Below are 19,968 nucleotides of genomic sequence, written 5' to 3' on the forward strand. Positions count from 1 at the left end.
GCACGCCGGCTTTACGGAGTGCGGTCGAGTTTACGCTCCGCCGCTTTGCTACCCGCGCTGAGGCGGTGGGCACGGACGCCCATTTGGTGATCGCTGTGTCTGAAGGGGCAAGGTTCTGACTGGTGTTGTGTAAGTCGGTGGTCCCTTTTTTCGTCGCGACGATAGATTGCATTTTTTACAAGCACTGCTCCATGAGGGCACATGTAACCGGCAAACGGATGCCTCAGGAGAGCACCTGAGGCTATAATAAAGCAGGTGGCTTCGCATCTGAGGGACACCCAAGGGGTAGCAGGGGGATCAAAGCTAGAAGCAGGGCAGCCCTTTGGTTGGGGCCGCGGAGGCGAAAGCGTGCCAGGGGGTGTTTGCAGAAAACATTGGCCGTCCGCGATAGCGGACAACCGATCTTATACACCTCTGGCACGCGCAGGCCTCGGCGAGACCCAATCCACGGGCCAGTCCTGGTTCTAGCTTTTGTGTCCCCGTTACCGCATTGGTGTCCTGGAGGCGCCGCCAATAATGCCAAATAATGACACGTTATTTCAATTAGTAAGAAACACGGTTCAATACATATAATTACGTCCAGCCATCAGCTTGCGACGCTAAGTTCAGCACTACCGCGTCCCGCGACTTGTGTTGGCACACCTAGGGACAAACGCACACAACACGCGCTAATAAACACCTCCGTAGCGTCTAGGCAGAGTCATAAATTTCAAATTAGTCAAATTTCCTCTCTCGCATCCACTCTTACTCGCGCATGTGCTCTAACATCCGGCGCCTCCGCAAGTGCCACACCCCGCTGTACGTACTAGCAATTGTAAATACGCGTTGCAGTAGCGACCGTACTTTGTAGAGCTCTAGTCCTGACCTCCCGTTTGTCTGTATATTTTGCGCTCATGTTTTTTTTTTTGGAATGGGAGGTGCTATAATGTGTTCTCTCACCTCTGTGGGTGTATCAGGTATATAAGCCGTAGGGATACGTGCCTGCGTGTAGAAGCTTCGGCGCATGCTCGCCACTTGTGTGCATTTTCCTGTACTGGGTATAAAACGAGCACCAATAAACGCTGGGGTGTCTTCGTTTGCTGAGAACTGGTCCAGGCTGTTACTCTGTCGACACTACTAGCGATACATGGTGTCAGAAGTCACGACCATAGTGAACGGGCTCGGTAAAGAAGCATGGAACTAGTGAAGCCACCCGAGCCGCTATACTTCACCGGCGAAATCAATAAGATATGGAAGCTTTTCAAAACAAAAGTTTGAACTTTTCTTGGTTGCCTCCGGGCCCGACAAGAAGCCTCGACCGGATGCCTTAAAAAGATTGCTTTACTGCTTACTGTGGCAGGCGACGACGCACTAGAAGTTTACAACTTCAATTACGGGGACCGTGAGAGCCGGGAAAGTTACGCAACCGTCATCGCCAAGTTCCAAACCGACTGCGCAGAACAGCTGAATGAAGTGCACGAGCGCTACATGTTTAGGCAACGCGTCCAAGCTCAAGGTGAGCTGGTCGAACAGTTTGTCAGGGACCTCAGGAAAATGTCTCGTTTCTGCAACTTTGGCACCATGGCAGAGTCGTTCATACGTGACCAAATAAACTTTGGTACAAGTGATGACAAAGTAAGACAAAAGCTGCGGCAGGATAAAAAGTTGACCTTGGCTAAAGCGGGAGGAGTGTGCAAGGCTGCGAAAATGACTGCCGCGCAAAACAAAACCTGGTCTCGAGAACAGTGGCAGATTGATGCTGTCGAACTACGGCAGCATGCGAAGCAGCAGCAGTGCGATGAACAGCCTGCAATGTTGAAGTGCCGAAGATGTGGACGGACGCACGGTCCGCGAAGCTGCCCTGCATTTGGCAAAGTGTGCAGAAAATGCAAGGGGTAGAATCGTTTTGCTCTCCGTTGCAAGGTGAATAGACAAGTACGGGAAGTGAGGAGCACCGAAAATAGTGCAGAGTAATTTGACATCCTTGACGTATCTGTCAACAGCGTTGGAAGATCGTGTGACCGTGACTGGGTTGTCAGAGCGCAAGTTGCGGACATGACACTAGAATTCAAAGTTGACGCAGAATCGCAAGCCAACCTCGTGCCATTCTCTGCCTACAAAAAGCTGCAGCCGAGGGTACCCTTGGCTAGAAGCAACTGTATCCTACGATCTTACAACGGAGGAGTCATCAAACATCTCGGAATCAAGATTAACACGGTGGCCGTCGGAAGCAAGACGGCAAAGATTAATTTCTTCGTCGTGAAGGAGAACCGACATGCCATACTTGGACTGCGAGCCAGCGAACTGCTTGGAATGTTCTCGCGCACCGTGAACGACGTCGGAATAAGCAGCGGCGACGCAGTTGTCCAACAGTTTCAACGACTTTTTTCTGGGACTTGATGTATCAAGCGACGATACCGCATGGTTCTTCGAGAAGATGCGGTGCTAGTTGTCCAGACAGCCCGCCGTGTGCCCCTTTCCTTGAAGGAGCCTCTGGACGAAGAACTTGCCCGCATGGTCAAAGCCGGCATTATAACCAAGCAAGACCAGCCGACGGACTGGGTGAGTCCTCTAGTTATTGTCAGAAAAAAGGACGGAAAACTGCGGTTATGCATGGACCCGAGGAACATTAATGACAGCCTCAAGCACGAGCACTATGAGATGCCGCGTCGAGGAGATATTGAATTGGAACTAGCTGGAGCAAGTTTTTTTCGCGTCTTGACACCAACTCGCGGTTTCAGGAGATACCACTGCATGATGAAATGTCAACAATTTGTACGTTCGCCACTCCCTTCGGGCGTTACCGCTTTTTGAGGCTGCCTTTCGGTGTATCCTCCACCCCAGAAGTGTTTCAAAAGGCTGTTAACGAAATATTCGAGACACTGCCAGGAGTGCGAGTGTATATTGATGACGTCATCGTGTGGGGTGCTGCAAGACAAGAGCACGATGAGAGGTTAAGAGCAGTACCAGAAGCAGCACAGAAAGCTGGCCTAATGTTTAATGCAGACAAGTGCTGCATTGGTGTGCGCAAGATTTTTTGTTTGCGACGTTATTGCGGCAGACGGCATACGCCCAAATCCTACCTTGGTTAGCTCTCTGCTAAGTCTGCCACCGTCGACCGACGAGCAAGCAGTGCAGCGCATGCTTGTCTTCCTCTCCACAGTTTTGCTGTCTTTGGGGTACCTTAGCTTTCATAGTACAGTTCTGCCTTATTCTGATGAGTTTAGCCTTTCTCGCTACGTGAATATCGCTGACATTGCGTCTTCTGTACGTGTTCTGTATTGTTCTGTACTGGTATTCTGTATTTATTTTTATTTACAGAACTTATATTTTTATTGCGAAGTCTTGGAGTTTTTCAGGGCTTGTATTGCGCGGTCGTCCTAAGGCTACTTTGTATGCTGTGCATAATAAAGCTTTTACCTGCATTGTCTCTTTGTTTGGGAGTTTCTGGAAGTGGACGCCGCAGGTTACGCGGCAGATGAAAAAAACTGCTTGCGTGAAACCTTTTTTTTTTCTGGTAACCCGGTGGATAATGCGCGCAACGCTTGTCGTTGTTTTCCTTAGGCTAGCTAAGGTGCGATCTGCTTTGCCATTCTCCTGAATCCATAGACCGAGTGTGCGTAGTGTTTTCACCTCGTTTATGGACCGGCTGTTTAGATGTAGCTCGATATGTGGTCGTTGCTGACTTCACGACTATGGGGCTTGGACCCTTAGGAATTCTAACTTTTCTTGCGAGCATTGCATCCGTGCTTTTTTAATGAATCTTTCTACTCTAGGGATAGTTCTCTGTAGAGAATTCAGCTTGTTTTTGTTTGATTCTTTATGTGCCCAGGAGAGCTATGCAGGATGCGCCGAGTTTGGCGAAACTCGGGGTCTTCACGATCTCTGGCGACACCCCAAGATGAAAGCACAAATGGTACTGAGACACAGTTTATCTTTCGACAAGCCTCCAGTTTCATTGGTTAATCTAGATTCACTCTGGGTGGCTAACATTCCTTGGGCGTTGCCTTCTGGGCGGTCGACAAATTGGGGCTCACGTGATCATACCCTCGGTGCATGGTCATGCCTTCTTTCATTTGTTTGTCGTTCCACCGAAAGCATTACATGCACAAGCAAGTTATAAAACAAATGCATTTAGCACAATATTATTAGTTACTTTAACGTGGTTTAGAAGCATTTTAAAGCTTACGAGATGTACACTGAATGTGTATTAGATTAATTTCTAATTTAGTACGTTCGCATTATACCACGAGGGAACGCTGTGGTGGCGTCATCACATCCATTCACCGGGCGAGCATGGCGGCTAAACATCGAAGAGGCCCAGTGTAAACAAACTCGTTGAACGAGCTTGCAGTGCGCGACGTAGTGATCAGGCTCAACGATGACCACTATTTCTTGGATGGTTCTGTCCCTCCGTGAGCAATGTTTCCGTGCACCCCGTAAGACTGGCAATAGCTTCACGGATTTTACAGATCGCAACGCGCACCTACTGTTCACGGTGCAATGCTGAAGAAACGACTTGTCCGGTGACGCTTCTGCGAGTGCGCTGAGTTCCTCCACTCTGCCTGACTGCGAGCGTCACGAATATTACATCGTGTGTTCAAAAGGAAGACAGCCTATATAGCTACGATACGACAAGGTGGTGCCGACAATGAATCTCGCTACCAACACCGTGAAGGAGACATTGACAAACTGCGGATCAGTATATTTCTACTGTCTCATACTTATCATAATGATAATGCACGGTTAAGTCACTTTTAAATAATGCATTGAGAACCAATGAGTGTTCGTGTTTTTACACGCGCGTGGGCCCGCGAAAAAATGAAAAAGATGTAGGTAACCTTCACTAACTTGGTGAGATAACAGAAATTCATGAGTGACGTTAAGCCCGAAGAATCTATGGAAGAGTATCTTTATCCAGGCGAAATATCAATAGCAGGCACTGATATAAAGCAGGAAACTGTCGGGCGCTTAGGCCCTCTCTGTAGCGCGCACGCGGGAAGCCTTTGAAACGCGCGCCACAACGGCACTCGTCGCATGGAGCATGCGCACCGATCGTGTTATCGTAAGAACTCGCGCGGGGACTGCCGGGAAGGGAGCTGCCCGATAAGAAGGCAGCGAAGACGGCACTCGAGGTTTTTTGCGGGGCGCGGGCCTGGGGAGGCGCTGGTGGGGCGTGGCCCGTCTAGGTTTCTGTCCGAGCGTGCTACAGAGCAGGGGGAAAAGCGTCTTTGTATTGTGTCTGCATGAAAGAGTGCTCTTGTTGTTCGCTTTTGGGACTATCTGCGCGCCTGGTTCGGTGCTTGCTTGCTTTCTGCGCTTTATGCATTCTGTTATCGCCCGAAAGATTGTGTTGGTTGATGGTTTGTAGCGGCCGTTCTTTCGTCGCTCCCTTTGGCTTGTATATTTTGTTGCCTCGCTGTTTTGCTGCTTGCTTCTTTGCTTTTGCTGCTTTTTGCTGCTTTGCTTCTTTACTGCTTGCTTCTTTGCCTTGTTCTTTTCTGCTATTGGCCGCGAGGCTGCGGTAATTTTGAGTGTTACATTCTATCGTAAATTAAAGCGGTTCTTGTTCCTTGCGCCTTTGGTCCTTTGTCGTGCTGGTCGCGGCTCGCGGACCCCCTGAGCGAAGGCGAGGGGCCTTCATCTGGCGCCCAACGTGGCTTTCTTCTTTCTCGTTGCTTTTTTTGTTTGTTCTGGAGTACGCTTCCTCACCGCAGGGACCACGAGCACGGGAACAAGGGAACCGCCCCCATCTCGAGGCAGCTGGCAATCCCCCCTAGGCCTACTTGTTTCGCTTAGACATCGGGTCCCACAGCTCACGCATCTGCACCCAACCCCTCTGACCCGCGTAAGCTCACTGAACGTTTTTATACTACCTGTCGCTCTCCTTGCGCCCCGCTATTCGGCGCCATCCTGCCTCCGCACAACCGCTTGACCATTCCGTCGGACCGCTTTACCCGTCCAATTTCAACACGAAAGATGCACCGCCGGCATTTTAATGCACCTACGTTCCGGTAAAGTCAAGAAGGGCGCGGCTGAAAATCATACTCTCGAAACCACTAGTACGATGCCTGATAAAAAGGACCAGGGCGCGCCAGCACAAGACATGTCCAGCATTATTGCCCAGCTGACCGCGCTGCTCGAGCATCAGACAAACATAACTCCAGCAGCCAGTTTCCGTTTGCAGCTCTCTGTGCCTACATATGACGGCCACACAGATAAGAAATCGGTGGCAGACTTCCTTCAGGAAATGCAAGATTACCGCGATACGGAAGCCAATACGGATGACTTTCTTCTTCAGCGCGTCTTGCCCGTCGCCCTGACTGGGTCCGCCGCCCGCTGGCGTCGTCGCCAGTCATTCCAAAGTTGGGCGCACTTTGAGCAGCTACTGCGAGCAGAGTTCCTCCCCCCCGACTACGTTGTCCGCATGAAAGACGAGCTTCGGGCCCGTAGTCAGGCGGAGGACGAAAGCCTCCAAGAATACATACGGTCCCTTCAGGAGCTTTACGAGCGCGCAGACCCTTCAGCACCCGAAACGGAAAGAGTCACCCGGGCAATCCGGCAATCTCATCCACGCTTCCAGGCTTTTCTAAGGGGCCCCACCTTCTCTTCGCTTGACGATCTCGCTAAAGCGGCATCCGATATTCAGGCGGCGATGTTGGCAGAGCTAACTTACCAGCCTCCACCCCCGCCTCAAGCCTCCCTCGAGCCGTCTTGCGCGTGGCGCGGTTCTCTATTTGCAAGCCCGGGGGATATGGTACCGCCTCCTAGGGCGCTGGATCCATTCATTCACCGCACCTTTGCCACCCAGGTACCTTGCCGGCCTCCGGCCCCGGAACCTGCCACAACGTTGCGAGACACTCGGGGCCGCAGCAGGCCTGTAGTGGCTGCCGCCCAATCAGGCGCAGCAGATACACGCAGGAGCATCCCAGTCTGCTTTCAGTGTGGAGGACGAGGCCACTACAAGAGCCAGTGTCCGAGCCCCCCTGGCTCCCGCCAGCAGGGAAACGACGAGGGCCGGCGGTGGTGAGCAGCTCCCAGTCGCCGGCCAACGACCTACCGCGCCCCGACGTCCCCTCGGAACATGCAGGCTCCGGAACGACCTCTCCGGCAGCAGCCGACCCTCACGCGGTGTTACTCGCAACATCGAAGCATCTTGCAGCGGCTGGCAAGCACCGAGAGGGGGCAGTCGTTTCCAAGACTACGAAAAGCCGGGTGTTTTGGTCGTCTCACCATCCTGCTGTCACGGCGCTGAGCCGCGGACAACCTCGGCAGGGGGAAAGAAACGGCTCTTCACACTCGAATCACCACCGGCATCAACGGTAGTAGCTGTACCGGAAAGGTGTCACCCCCCCCCCCAGATCGAAGGCCCAGGATCTTGGACAAATGGTGAGCTCTTTGCCGTCCACGTTGTCTTCTTGACGACCACCTTGAGAGAACACCATTGGTAGTGGTCAGAATGGCCGGAATAGAAGTACCTGCTATTTTAGACACCGGCTCTGCTGTTTCCGTTTTCGGCGATCGTGTCAAAAGCGCCTGCGAGACGAAACGTCTACAGTTACGAAGTGTAAACACGACCCTTCGCATGGCATCCGCTCACGTTGCGTCCGCTACGTCAGCAGCCCGGTTAACGGTTACCATGAATGATAAAAAATTCCGGCAACTCTTCCTATACCTGCCAGGACTTTCTTGTCCTGTGATCTTGGGCCGTAACTTCATAGCGAAAGCAGGAATCGTTCTCGACCTCTCTAATGGCACCTACCAGTACGGCATGCATGCACATCCTCTCAAGTTCATGACTAAGCCAAGAGATCCACAGTCAAATCTGTTTACCGCCAATATCTCTGCTGTTCCGAGACTGGTAGTGGTATTCTCACTGTTCTGAAGTCTTTCACAGGATCTCCGGCGGAGAAGACCAAAATCGAGACAGCGCTTAAACCATTTGTCGAAATGTTCACGGAAGCTCCTGGCAGCGTTAATGTGCTGACTCATAGAATAGACACCGGATGCGCCCGCCCAATTCGTTTCAACCCGCGGCCCCTGAGCATCCACAAGCGAGCACTTCTTGGTAGTGCGCTAGACGAAATGATCGCTACCGGTGCAGTAAGACCGTCTAAGAGCCCCTGGGCATTCCAAGTTGTACTAGCAACTAAGAAAGGTGGCACGGCGCGGTTGTGTGTCGACTACCGTCGGTTGAACGCTGTCACAGTTCGAGACTCGTACCCCTTCCCATCAATCGATTCAGTGATGTATTCACTTGGGTCCGCAAAGTTCTTTACTACTTTAGACTGCAGCAGGGGCTTCCTGCAAATTCCGATCGCCCCCTGCGATATTGCAAAGACTGCATTCACTTGCCATCGGGGACTGTTCGAATTTGTCCGATTGCCTTTCGGTTTGTGCAATTCACCGGCAACTTTTCAGCGTGTAATAGATATTGTGCTTCAAGACGCCAAATTCAATTATGCGATGGCTTACATGGATGACGTGGTAGTGTTCTCGAATACCCTGGAGGAGCATCTCCTTCTAACCACCGTTTTACAACGAATGCAGGCCGCAGGCATCACCATTAACCCCCGGAAGGTTCAACTGGTTTCGCCCAGAATCAACCTCCTAGGTTTCATTGTCGAGCAAGGCACATTCCGGCCTGACGAGGAGAAACTCCGGGCCATACTGCAGCTTCCCCCACCAACAGACTTCAAGAGCCTGCAGCGGTATTTGGGCATGGTGGGCTTCTACCGCCACTTTATCCCCAATTGCGCTGACCTGGCAAGACCTCTCCACCAGCTCTTACGGAAAGGTGCCAGTTGGTACTGGACTGACGTGGAGCAGGGATTATTTCGGGCTCTGTCATCGGCTATCGCCGATACCGCACGTCTGCTGCGTCCCGACCTCAACCTGCCATTCACCGTGCAGACCGATGCAAGTGAGTATGGCAACGGCGCAGTCTTGCTTCAGAAGCACCAAGGGAAGCTTCACCCTCTGGCTTTTGCAAGTCGCACTCTCACAGGAGCAGAGCGGAACTATACCGTAACAGAGAAAGAGTGCCTAGCAATTGTATTTGCACTAAAGAAATTTGACGTGTACCTGGATGGGGCTGACTTTACTATTCAGACTGACCACCAGGCGCTGACGTGGCTGTCAAAGCTACAAAACCCAGCCGGCCGTTTAGCCCGTTGGGCCCTCTCTCTTCAGAAGTACAATTACAGAATAGAATACAGGAAAGGTGCCTTCAACAAGGTAGCTGACGCCCTGTCCCGAGCACCACTCTCCGGGGATGGCGAGCCGGCACCCGAAGTCCTGGCGGCGGCCGTGCCTGTGGACGCCTGGGGAATTCTGATCTCCCGCCAGCAGCGACTGGACGCCCAGCTAAGCGACGACCAGTGCAACTTGATACGCAAGGCACTGGACGGCGCCAACCCTGCCGGTAGCGGCAACTACGAGTGCTACATGCAAGCAGAAGATGGCCTGCTCTTGCGGTATATACATGCTGCCGATACGGATTGCGGTGAGTCTCCATTCCGTGTCGTTGTGCCTAGGAAGTTGCGCAAGCCTTTTTCTAGAGTACTTTCATGACACCCGGCTCGCCGGTCATAGCGACGGCAAGAAAACATTTGAGAAGTTGTTTCGCGTCGCGACATGGCCGCACATGAGAAAGCATGTCTTCAGAAACGTTCGCACATGTCCTACCTGCCAGACCGTGAAACCGAGGGGAGGGAAGCCACCAGGCTTCATGCAACCTGTTGAGAGCCGATACCCATGGGAAATTGTGGCATGTGATGTTATGGGCCCATAACCCAGGTCAGCTAAAGGGAATCGATACTTGTTAGTGGTCACTGACCATTTCTCCAAATGGGTAGAGCTGTACCCGCTACGCAAGCTGGATTCTAAGATAATCTGGGATAGGCTGTTGGAAGCATTCACCCGTTTCGGTTTCCCAGCGCAGCTAATCACAGACAATGCCACATATTTCACCGGCAGGATATTCGTTGACACTTGCAAAGCTCTTGGCGTGCAGCACAAAAGGACGACACCCTACCACCCTCAAGCCAACATCACGGAGCGTGTCAACAGAAACCTTAAGAGAATTTCATTAAAACTTCTTTCTGGGCGAGTTGGTGCATACTTGACATGAAAACTGTTTACAGCGCAAACACATGCAACCACAAAGTATAAGGGACAGGACACAAGCGCTGACTGTCAACTAACTTTTATTAACGACAGACGGGTGCCTTATATAAGGGGAAAGGCAGAAGTGAAGGGGGAAGGGAGTGATACAAGGGAGTGATATGATGCGCATCGATCAACGAACGTGCCGGCAGTCAACGCATTCAGACGCGAAGAAACAAGAAAACGAAAAAAGTAGACAAACACTAACAAAAGGCGAGGGATACTAAGATACAATGAAATCAGTAAGCAGCCGCTTCCAAAAAATGAAGCTCTGCCGCAAAAAGCGATACAGAAGGGGTGCTTACGCACTTGCTGCCATATTTGTGTATGTAGAACGCTTCCAAACTGAGGCGCGCCGTCGCGTCGGCACTTTTGCCGAGTATCTTCGTCTCTTCCAAACGAGCCTCGCATCCTGTGCATCCAATTACATGCGCGACCAAATGTGCGTACTTGTCCTTTAAGTTGCTTAAATTTCGGGCATGTTCCCCCAAGCGTTCATTAATGCAGCGGCCGGTTTGGCCGACATAAGCCTTGCCACACTTCAAGGGAATGGCATAGACCACTCCTGTGGCACACTTCATGAACGGCTTCTCATGTTTTAGCTGGCAACCTCTTTTTTTAGAGTTGCAGATGCGTGGGCACAACTGTGCCAGCTTGTTGGGTGCCGAAAAAACAACAGAAACACCATGCCTGTTGGCTACCTTCTTAAGACTGTGCGAAGTCTTGTGCAGGTACGGCACAACCAAAGGCCTGTCGGTCTTCCGACGGTCATCTTTTACTCGTGTTCCCAGTTTTAGCTTCTGAAAGAGGGTCTCAGCCACTGCAATCAAAACCGAATGGGGGAACCCCGCCGCCACAAGTCGGCTGGCCTGATTTTCAAAACTTGTCTGCATCAGGTGCGGGCACGACTTCTGAAGAGACGATTCCAAACAGTGCGACGCTATAGCTCTTTTTACAGTTTTGGAATGCGCTGAATCATATGGCAGCAAGTCCTTTTTTGCGCGAGGGAAGTAGCCCCAGCAAACGTGCTCTTCATCAAAGGTTAGTCTCAGGTCTAAAAACTGTAAGGCGTTTGCGTCAGGTAGTTCGTGGGTAAAATTTAGCCCAAGTGCATGCTTGTCAAATGCGTTTAAAACTTCACCTACTGTAGAGAGGTAGGTGAAGGCCGTCTGCTTTTTTAAAAGCACTAAAAAGTCATCTACATATCTAAAAACCTTTAAAACGAACCCCCCCAAAAAAGACCTATCTAAAAATCTATCTACCTTTGCTAAAAAAATATCGCAAAGAATTGGAGCCACGCAGGACCCAATGCAGATACCGTTGCGCTGCAAAAAAGGCAGGTTGTCATAAACAATAAAAGTAGATTTGAGGTAAAACTGCAATAACGATATAAAATTATCTACTGACAAGCCTGTTGAATTCCGGAATGACACTTCGCCGTTTGCTTCTACGCATTCTCTAACAGCCAACAAAAGCTGATCTTGAGGCACAGAATAAAACAAGTCTTGTACATCTACGGAAAAGCCAAAGCCAATGTTGTCTGTGCTCTCAAGAAACAGCGCGACATCCGTAGATTTCTTTGTTAAGAACGGATCATCCAAAGCAAGCGTTTTGAGATGCTTTTGCAGAAACCGACTAACGTTTATTTGCCACGAACCTTCTTCACTAACGATAGTCCGGAATGGAATATCTGGTTTGTGGGTCTTGGCTGTAAAAAATGCGTTTAGGCTACTACCTCTGCTATTAGCAATATCCCTCGCAAGTTTGTCAAGATTTAATTCCCTGCAGAAGTTAATAAACTTGGTCTTGACCCTAACGGCACTCTTCTTAATGGGCTCAAAATTCTTATTGATTGCCACTTGCGCTTTTTCATTGAACATTCCCTTTGGTAAAACAACAAACCCTGTCTCTTTGTCTGCTTGAACAAGCATAAGGTTCTTTCTTTTAAACAAAGAAACCACACCATTTAACACATTTCTATGATTCTGCGCGTCAAGAACGTTTGGTGAGCACTTTCGCAGACAGTCTACACCCTCAAGAAGGCAGCGGTCCCGGTCCTCTTCATTTCTTGCTTTCATGGCTAATTTCCTGTTCGTTGCAATCAGCTCATGGGCTGAGACACCAGGCTCCAAACCATATTTTGGGCCCTTCTGCAGGAGACGTGTTACATTCTCAGGCAGGGAAACATTTCCAAGGACGGTTACACTTCTTTTACTCCCTTGTGTAGTGTCCCTGTTGCCTAGACAAGACAGCAACAGGTTCAGAAGGCACCTCCAATGGTACTCCGTTAGTTGAGCAGCTGTTTTCATCAGTGACGCTAGCTTTCTTGCGGCGAGCCATCCGGGGTGGTCAACGTAGCAAAGCAATCGAAGCCAATCTTGAAACAGACGAACTTGCCGCCACAGTTCTGACCGCATTAATCTGCACAGTCTTTTAACGTGTCCCCACGACGGTTTTACAGGGCCAAAGAGAGCACTTACTTCATCTGGGACGAGGCCCTTGCGGATACAGAAGGCGTAGCGTCTTGCCCGGCATGTAGCGTTCACGATGTGGGTCAGTAAAAGGTCAGTGATGCAAGAAGAGGGAAGAACACAGAAGGAAGGGCCCACTGAACAAGAAAGGTACTTCATTAAAACTTCTTTCTGGGCGAGTTGGTGCATACTTGACATGAAAACTGTTTACAGCGCAAACACATGCAACCACAAAGTATAAGGGACAGGACACAAGCGCTGACTGTCAACTAACTTTTATTAACGACAGACGGGTGCCTTATATAAGGGGAAAGGCAGAAGTGAAGGGGGAAGGGAGTGATACAAGGGAGTGATATGATGCGCATCGATCAACGAACGTGCCGGCAGTCAACGCATTCAGACGCGAAGAAACAAGAAAACGAAAAAAGTAGACAAACACTAACAAAAGGCGAGGGATACTAAGATACAATGAAATCAGTAAGCAGCCGCTTCCAAAAAATGAAGCTCTGCCGCAAAAAGCGATACAGAAGGGGTGCTTACGCACTTGCTGCCATATTTGTGTATGTAGAACGCTTCCAAACTGAGGCGCGCCGTCGCGTCGGCACTTTTGCCGAGTATCTTCGTCTCTTCCAAACGAGCCTCGCATCCTGTGCATCCAATTACATGCGCGACCAAATGTGCGTACTTGTCCTTTAAGTTGCTTAAATTTCGGGCATGTTCCCCCAAGCGTTCATTAATGCAGCGGCCGGTTTGGCCGACATAAGCCTTGCCACACTTCAAGGGAATGGCATAGACCACTCCTGTGGCACACTTCATGAACGGCTTCTCATGTTTTAGCTGGCAACCTCTTTTTTTAGAGTTTCAGATGCGTGGGCACAACTGTGCCAGCTTGTTGGGTGCCGAAAAAACAACAGAAACACCATGCCTGTTGGCTACCTTCTTAAGACTGTGCGAAGTCTTGTGCAGGTACGGCACAACCAAAGGCCTGTCGGTCTTCCGACGGTCATCTTTTACTCGTGTTCCCAGTTTTAGCTTCTGAAAGAGGGTCTCAGCCACTGCAATCAAAACCGGCCGCTGCATTAATGAACGCTTGGGGGAACATGCCCGAAATTTAAGCAACTTAAAGGACAAGTACGCACATTTGGTCGCGCATGTAATTGGATGCACAGGATGCGAGGCTCGTTTGGAAGAGACGAAGATACTCGGCAAAAGTGCCGACGCGACGGCGCGCCTCAGTTTGGAAGCGTTCTACATACACAAATATGGCAGCAAGTGCGTAAGCACCCCTTCTGTATCGCTTTTTGCGGCAGAGCTTCATTTTTTGGAAGCGGCTGCTTACTGATTTCATTGTATCTTAGTATCCCTCGCCTTTTGTTAGTGTTTGTCTACTTTTTTCGTTTTCTTGTTTCTTCGCGTCTGAATGCGTTGACTGCCGGCACGTTCGTTGATCGATGCGCATCATATCACTCCCTTGTATCACTCCCTTCCCCCTTCACTTCTGCCTTTCCCCTTATATAAGGCACCCGTCTGTCGTTAATAAAAGTTAGTTGACAGTCAGCGCTTGTGTCCTGTCCCTTATACTTTGTGGTTGCATGTGTTTGCGCTGTAAACAGTTTTCATGTCAAGTATGCACCAACTCGCCCAGAAAGAAGTTTTAATGAAGTACCTTTCTTGTTCAGTGGGCCCTTCCTTCTGTGTTCTTCCCTCTTCTTGCATCACTGACCTTTTACTGACCCACATCGTGAACGCTACATGCCGGGCAAGACGCTACGCCTTCTGTATCCGCAAGGGCCTCGTCCCAGATGAAGTAAGTGCTCTCTTTGGCCCTGTAAAACCGTCGTGGGGACACGTTAAAAGACTGTGCAGATTAATGCGGTCAGAACTGTGGCGGCAAGTTCGTCTGTTTCAAGATTGGCTTCGATTGCTTTGCTACGTTGACCACCCCGGATGGCTCGCCGCAAGAAAGCTAGCGTCACTGATGAAAACAGCTGCTCAACTAACGGAGTACCATTGGAGGTGCCTTCTGAACCTGTTGCTGTCTTGTCTAGGCAACAGGGACACTACACAAGGGAGTAAAAGAAGTGTAACCGTCCTTGGAAATGTTTCCCTGCCTGAGAATGTAACACGTCTCCTGCAGAAGGGCCCAAAATATGGTTTGGAGCCTGGTGTCTCAGCCCATGAGCTGATTGCAACGAACAGGAAATTAGCCATGAAAGCAAGAAATGAAGAGGACCGGGACCGCTGCCTTCTTGAGGGTGTAGACTGTCTGCGAAAGTGCTCACCAAACGTTCTTGACGCGCAGAATCATAGAAATGTGTTAAATGGTGTGGTTTCTTTGTTTAAAAGAAAGAACCTTATGCTTGTTCAAGCAGACAAAGAGACAGGGTTTGTTGTTTTACCAAAGGGAATGTTCAATGAAAAAGCGCAAGTGGCAATCAATAAGAATTTTGAGCCCATTAAGAAGAGTGCCGTTAGGGTCAAGACCAAGTTTATTAACTTCTGCAGGGAATTAAATCTTGACAAACTTGCGAGGGATATTGCTAATAGCAGAGGTAGTAGCCTAAACGCATTTTTTACAGCCAAGACCCACAAACCAGATATTCCATTCCGGACTATCGTTAGTGAAGAAGGTTCGTGGCAAATAAACGTTAGTCGGTTTCTGCAAAAGCATCTCAAAACGCTTGCTTTGGATGATCCGTTCTTAACAAAGAAATCTACGGATGTCGCGCTGTTTCTTGAGAGCACAGACAACATTGGCTTTGGCTTTTCCGTAGATGTACAAGACTTGTTTTATTCTGTGCCTCAAGATCAGCTTTTGTTGGCTGTTAGAGAATGCGTAGAAGCAAACGGCGAAGTGTCATTCCGGAATTCAACAGGCTTGTCAGTAGATAATTTTATATCGTTATTGCAGTTTTACCTCAAATCTACTTTTATTGTTTATGACAACCTGCCTTTTTTGCAGCGCAACGGTATCTGCATTGGGTCCTGCGTGGCTCCAATTCTTTGCGATATTTTTTTAGCAAAGGTAGATAGATTTTTAGATAGGTCTTTTTTGGGGGGGTTCGTTTTAAAGGTTTTTAGATATGTAGATGACTTTTTAGTGCTTTTAAAAAAGCAGACGGCCTTCACCTACCTCTCTACAGTAGGTGAAGTTTTAAACGCATTTGACAAGCATGCACTTGGGCTAAATTTTACCCACGAACTACCTGACGCAAACGCCTTACAGTTTTTAGACCTGAGACTAACCTTTGATGAAGAGCACGTTTGCTGGGGCTACTTCCCTCGCGCAAAAAAGGACTTGCTGCCATATGATTCAGCGCATTCCAAAACTGTAAAAAGAGCTATAGCGTCGCACTGTTTGGAATCGTCTCTTCAGAAGTCGTGCCCGCACCTGATGCAGACAAGTTTTGAAAATCAGGCCAGCCGACTTGTGGCGGCGGGGTTCCCCCATTCGGTTTTGATTGCAGTGGCTGAGACCCTCTTTCAGAAGCTAAAACTGGGAACACGAGTAAAAGATGACCGTCGGAAGACCGACAGGCCTTTGGTTGTGCCGTACCTGCACAAGACTTCGCACAGTCTTAAGAAGGTAGCCAACAGGCATGGTGTTTCTGTTGTTTTTTCGGCACCCAACAAGCTGGCACAGTTGTGCCCACGCATCTGAAACTCTAAAAAAAGAGGTTGCCAGCTAAAACATGAGAAGCCGTTCATGAAGTGTGCCACAGGAGTGGTCTATGCCATTCCCTTGAAGTGTGGCAAGGCTTATGTCGGCCAAACCGGCCGCTGCATTAATGAACGCTTGGGGGAACATGCCCGAAATTTAAGCAACTTAAAGGACAAGTACGCACATTTGGTCGCGCATGTAATTGGATGCACAGGATGCGAGGCTCGTTTGGAAGAGACGAAGATGCTCGGCAAAAGTGCCGACGCGACGGCGCGCCTCAGTTTGGAAGCGTTCTACATACACAAATATGGCAGCAAGTGCGTAAGCACCCCTTCTGTATCGCTTTTTGCGGCAGAGCTTCATTTTTTGGAAGCGGCTGCTTACTGATTTCATTGTATCTTAGTATCCCTCGCCTTTTGTTAGTGTTTGTCTACTTTTTTCGTTTTCTTGTTTCTTCGCGTCTGAATGCGTTGACTGCCGGCACGTTCGTTGATCGATGCGCATCATATCACTCCCTTGTATCACTCCCTTCCCCCTTCACTTCTGCCTTTCCCCTTATATAAGGCACCCGTCTGTCGTTAATAAAAGTTAGTTGACAGTCAGCGCTTGTGTCCTGTCCCTTATACTTTGTGGTTGCATGTGTTTGCGCTGTAAACAGTTTTCATGCCTTAAGAGAATGCTGGTGGCTTTCACCGAGCGGCACAAGGACTGGGACGTTCGTATCCAGGAGATGGCTTTCGCCACAAGGACCACAGTAAACCGTTCGACAGGGTTTACGCCAGCGGCTATTCTTCTCGGTCGCGAGCTCCGTTTTCCTATTGAGCATGCATTCACCAACGGCTCTGAATTACCAACTTGTAATTACTCCACGTTCACACAGAAACTTTCCAGCCGCCTGGCCCACACTCTGAAGGAGGCCAGGGAAAACTTGGACGTTGCCCGCCTGGAACATGGGAACCAATACAACAAAGGCAGGCGGCCCCTGGAGTTCGCGGTCGGCGACGAAGTGCTCCGCCGCACGCACCCACTCAGCGATGCTGCAAAAGGGTTTGCTGCTTCCCTCGCTCCAAATGGGATGGCCCTTACGCTATCACGAAACGTATTTCTAGCTTGGTGTACCTACTACGGGAAAAACATGGCAGCAGAGTAATAGGGCCCGTAAGCTTGCACGACCTCAAAGCGTACTACGAGCGCCCATCAGACAGCAAACCGTGCTTCAGTCATTATACGAGTTCAGCAGTTAACGTGGCTGTGCCCTACATCCAGTATCTGTTAATCGCGACGTTTTTACATATGCTGTCTTTGGATATGCTCGCCTTACGCAGAATGCCACGCTACCACTCCAACGGGCGTAACCAGCCTGGCTGCCACGGCGGCCCATCGAAACATCACCTGCGTCATCGGCCTCTCACCCAGGCGACCGATGTGCGCTAACGTCGGTTGGGCGAAAAGTGCATTGTCTCTGAAAGAGCGCACGCCTTGAGCGCATGCCAATTGGAGCAGTCACGTGCAGCTCCGAACGACGCCAGACAGCATTCCAACCCTTCGCGTGCCAACTGCCCCGAACATTTCGCTTCGCAACAGCCGTGATATAACTCGACTAGGACGATGCATGGTGCTGTTGGACATAGTGTTGGACATAGTGTTGGACATGGCGTTGGACATGGCGTTGGACATGGCGTTGGACATGGCGTTGGACATGGCGTTGGACATGGCGTTGTTGCATAGCGTTGGACATGGCGTTGGACATGGCGTTGTTGCATAGCGTTGGACATGGCGTTGTTGCATAGCGTTGGACATGGCGTTGTTGCATAGCGTTGTTGCATAGTTTCTTGCATAGTGCTGTTGCATAGTTTCTTGCATAGTGCTGTTGCATAGTTTCTTGCATAGTGCTGTTGGACACCCAGGCGGGTATGCGGTCTTGTACGGGGGGGAGTGTCGGGCCCTTAGGCCCTCTCTGTAGCGCGCACGAGGGAAGCCTTTGAAACGCGCGCCACAACGGCACTCGTCGCATGGAGCATGCGCACTGATCGCGTTATCGTAAGAACTCGCACGGGGACTGCCGGGAAGGGAGCTGCCCGATAAGAAGGCAGCGAAGACGGCACTCGGGGCTTTTTGCGGGGCGCGGGCCTGGGGAGGCGCTGGTGGGGCGTGGCCCGTCTAGGTTTCTGTCCGAGCGTGCTACAGAGCAGGGGGAAAAGAGTCTTTGTATTGTGTCTGCATGAAAGAGTGCTCTTGTTGTTCGCTTTTGGGACTATCTGCGCGCCTGGTTCGGTGCTTGCTTGCTTTCTGCGCTTTATGCATTCTGTTATCGCCCGAAAGATTGTGTTGGTTGATGGTTTGTAGCGGCCGTTCTTTCGTCGCTCCCTTTGGCTTGTATATTTTGTTGCCTCGCTGTTTTGCTGCTTGCTTCTTTGCTTTTGCTGCTTTTTGCTGTTTTGCTTCTTTACTGCTTGCTTCTTTGCCTTGTTCTTTTCTGCTATTGGCCGCGAGGCTGCGGTAATTTTGAGTGTTATATTCTATCGTAAATTAAAGCGGTTCTTGTTCCTTGCGCCTTTGGTCCTTTGTCGTGCTGGTCGCGGCTCGCGGACCCCCTGAGCGAAGGCGAGGGGCCTTCAAAACTTATACAAAAATTTCATGGGTTGAACGGCACATGGAAGGAATTACCGAATCATGATCGCCACGTTACGGATATCCTTGAAAAAAAGTTTGGAATCATTGCATTCTACCGGTTATGCAATATGGGACAAAAACCTGGAGGTGAACAAGGAAACTTGAGAAGTCGACGACTGTGTAGATAGCGAAGTAACAAAAATTGTTGGAGATAGCATTAAGGCAGGAAGACAGTGGCGTGGTAAACCATGGCAACTGATATGCTAGTTGAGATTAAGAAAAAAAATGGAATCGGTAGGCAGGCCATGCACGTCTTCAATCACTTGTTGCCAATTCATAACAGGTGATTACATAAGCGTGACAGAATGGATGTCAAGGAGAGAGAACTGCAGTCGAGGATGGTAGAAAATTGCGTAATGGAACAAAAATATGTTTGCAGGCATAGGATGCAATCAGCTCGTATAAGACAGGATTGTAGGAAGAGGCATTTGTTTTGCAGTGAACAGAAATAGGTTTGTGGAGCTGACAGTAGAGACTCGTGAAGGTGCGGGCACACCTCAGCTGCTGGCACACTAATCAACATGACAATTGGCTCTGAAAAAGCCAACCCCAGTTATGAAAAATAAAGCAACATTGTCCCAACACATTGTTTTATTATGCATACTACACTAAAAGCTTCCACAGTTAAGGGCACTTAGTACCAATAGTGCAACAAGCATTTTTCTTTGTAAATAATGGTTTATATGCGGTTGATTCATTCCAATAATCCACTTTTTTGCAGCAAGACATTCTGCTGCTGGAGGCACTCAACCGCCTGGTGGCTGAAGGCGAGCGCCAGGCACGTGCTCTTGAGAGTGTGGCAGAGGTCCAGAGGGCTGCTCTGCCGCAGTAGTATCGGTGCCCTCACTGCTCTCCAGTCGAGCCCCCAGAAGGCACCTTATAAAGGAGCTTTCAGTTTATTATTTTGTTTGTTATTCAAGAAAATGAATAAAATTATTGCAGTAAACATTGCGCTGTCAATATCAGGACACTTGTAACATGCACTTGGTGTGTTCAAAATCGGCAAAAATGTAAGAC

At 49.7% G+C, this 19,968-nt stretch overlaps 1 protein-coding gene across 1 annotated transcript; it reads left to right on the forward strand.

Annotated features, from left to right (window-relative positions):
• The first annotated feature begins 6,046 nt into the window (after nt 1-6,046).
• Nucleotides 6,047-7,009, forward strand: LOC142566640 (uncharacterized). The gene has a single exon (XM_075677474.1). It carries the CDS (start codon nt 6,047-6,049, stop codon nt 7,007-7,009), a length of 963 nt encoding a protein of 320 aa, XP_075533589.1.
• The last annotated feature ends 12,959 nt before the right edge of the window (nt 7,010-19,968 follow it).

This window comes from Dermacentor variabilis, unplaced genomic scaffold (assembly GCF_050947875.1).
Source record: "Dermacentor variabilis isolate Ectoservices unplaced genomic scaffold, ASM5094787v1 scaffold_13, whole genome shotgun sequence".
NCBI lineage: Eukaryota > Metazoa > Arthropoda > Arachnida > Ixodida > Ixodidae > Dermacentor > Dermacentor variabilis.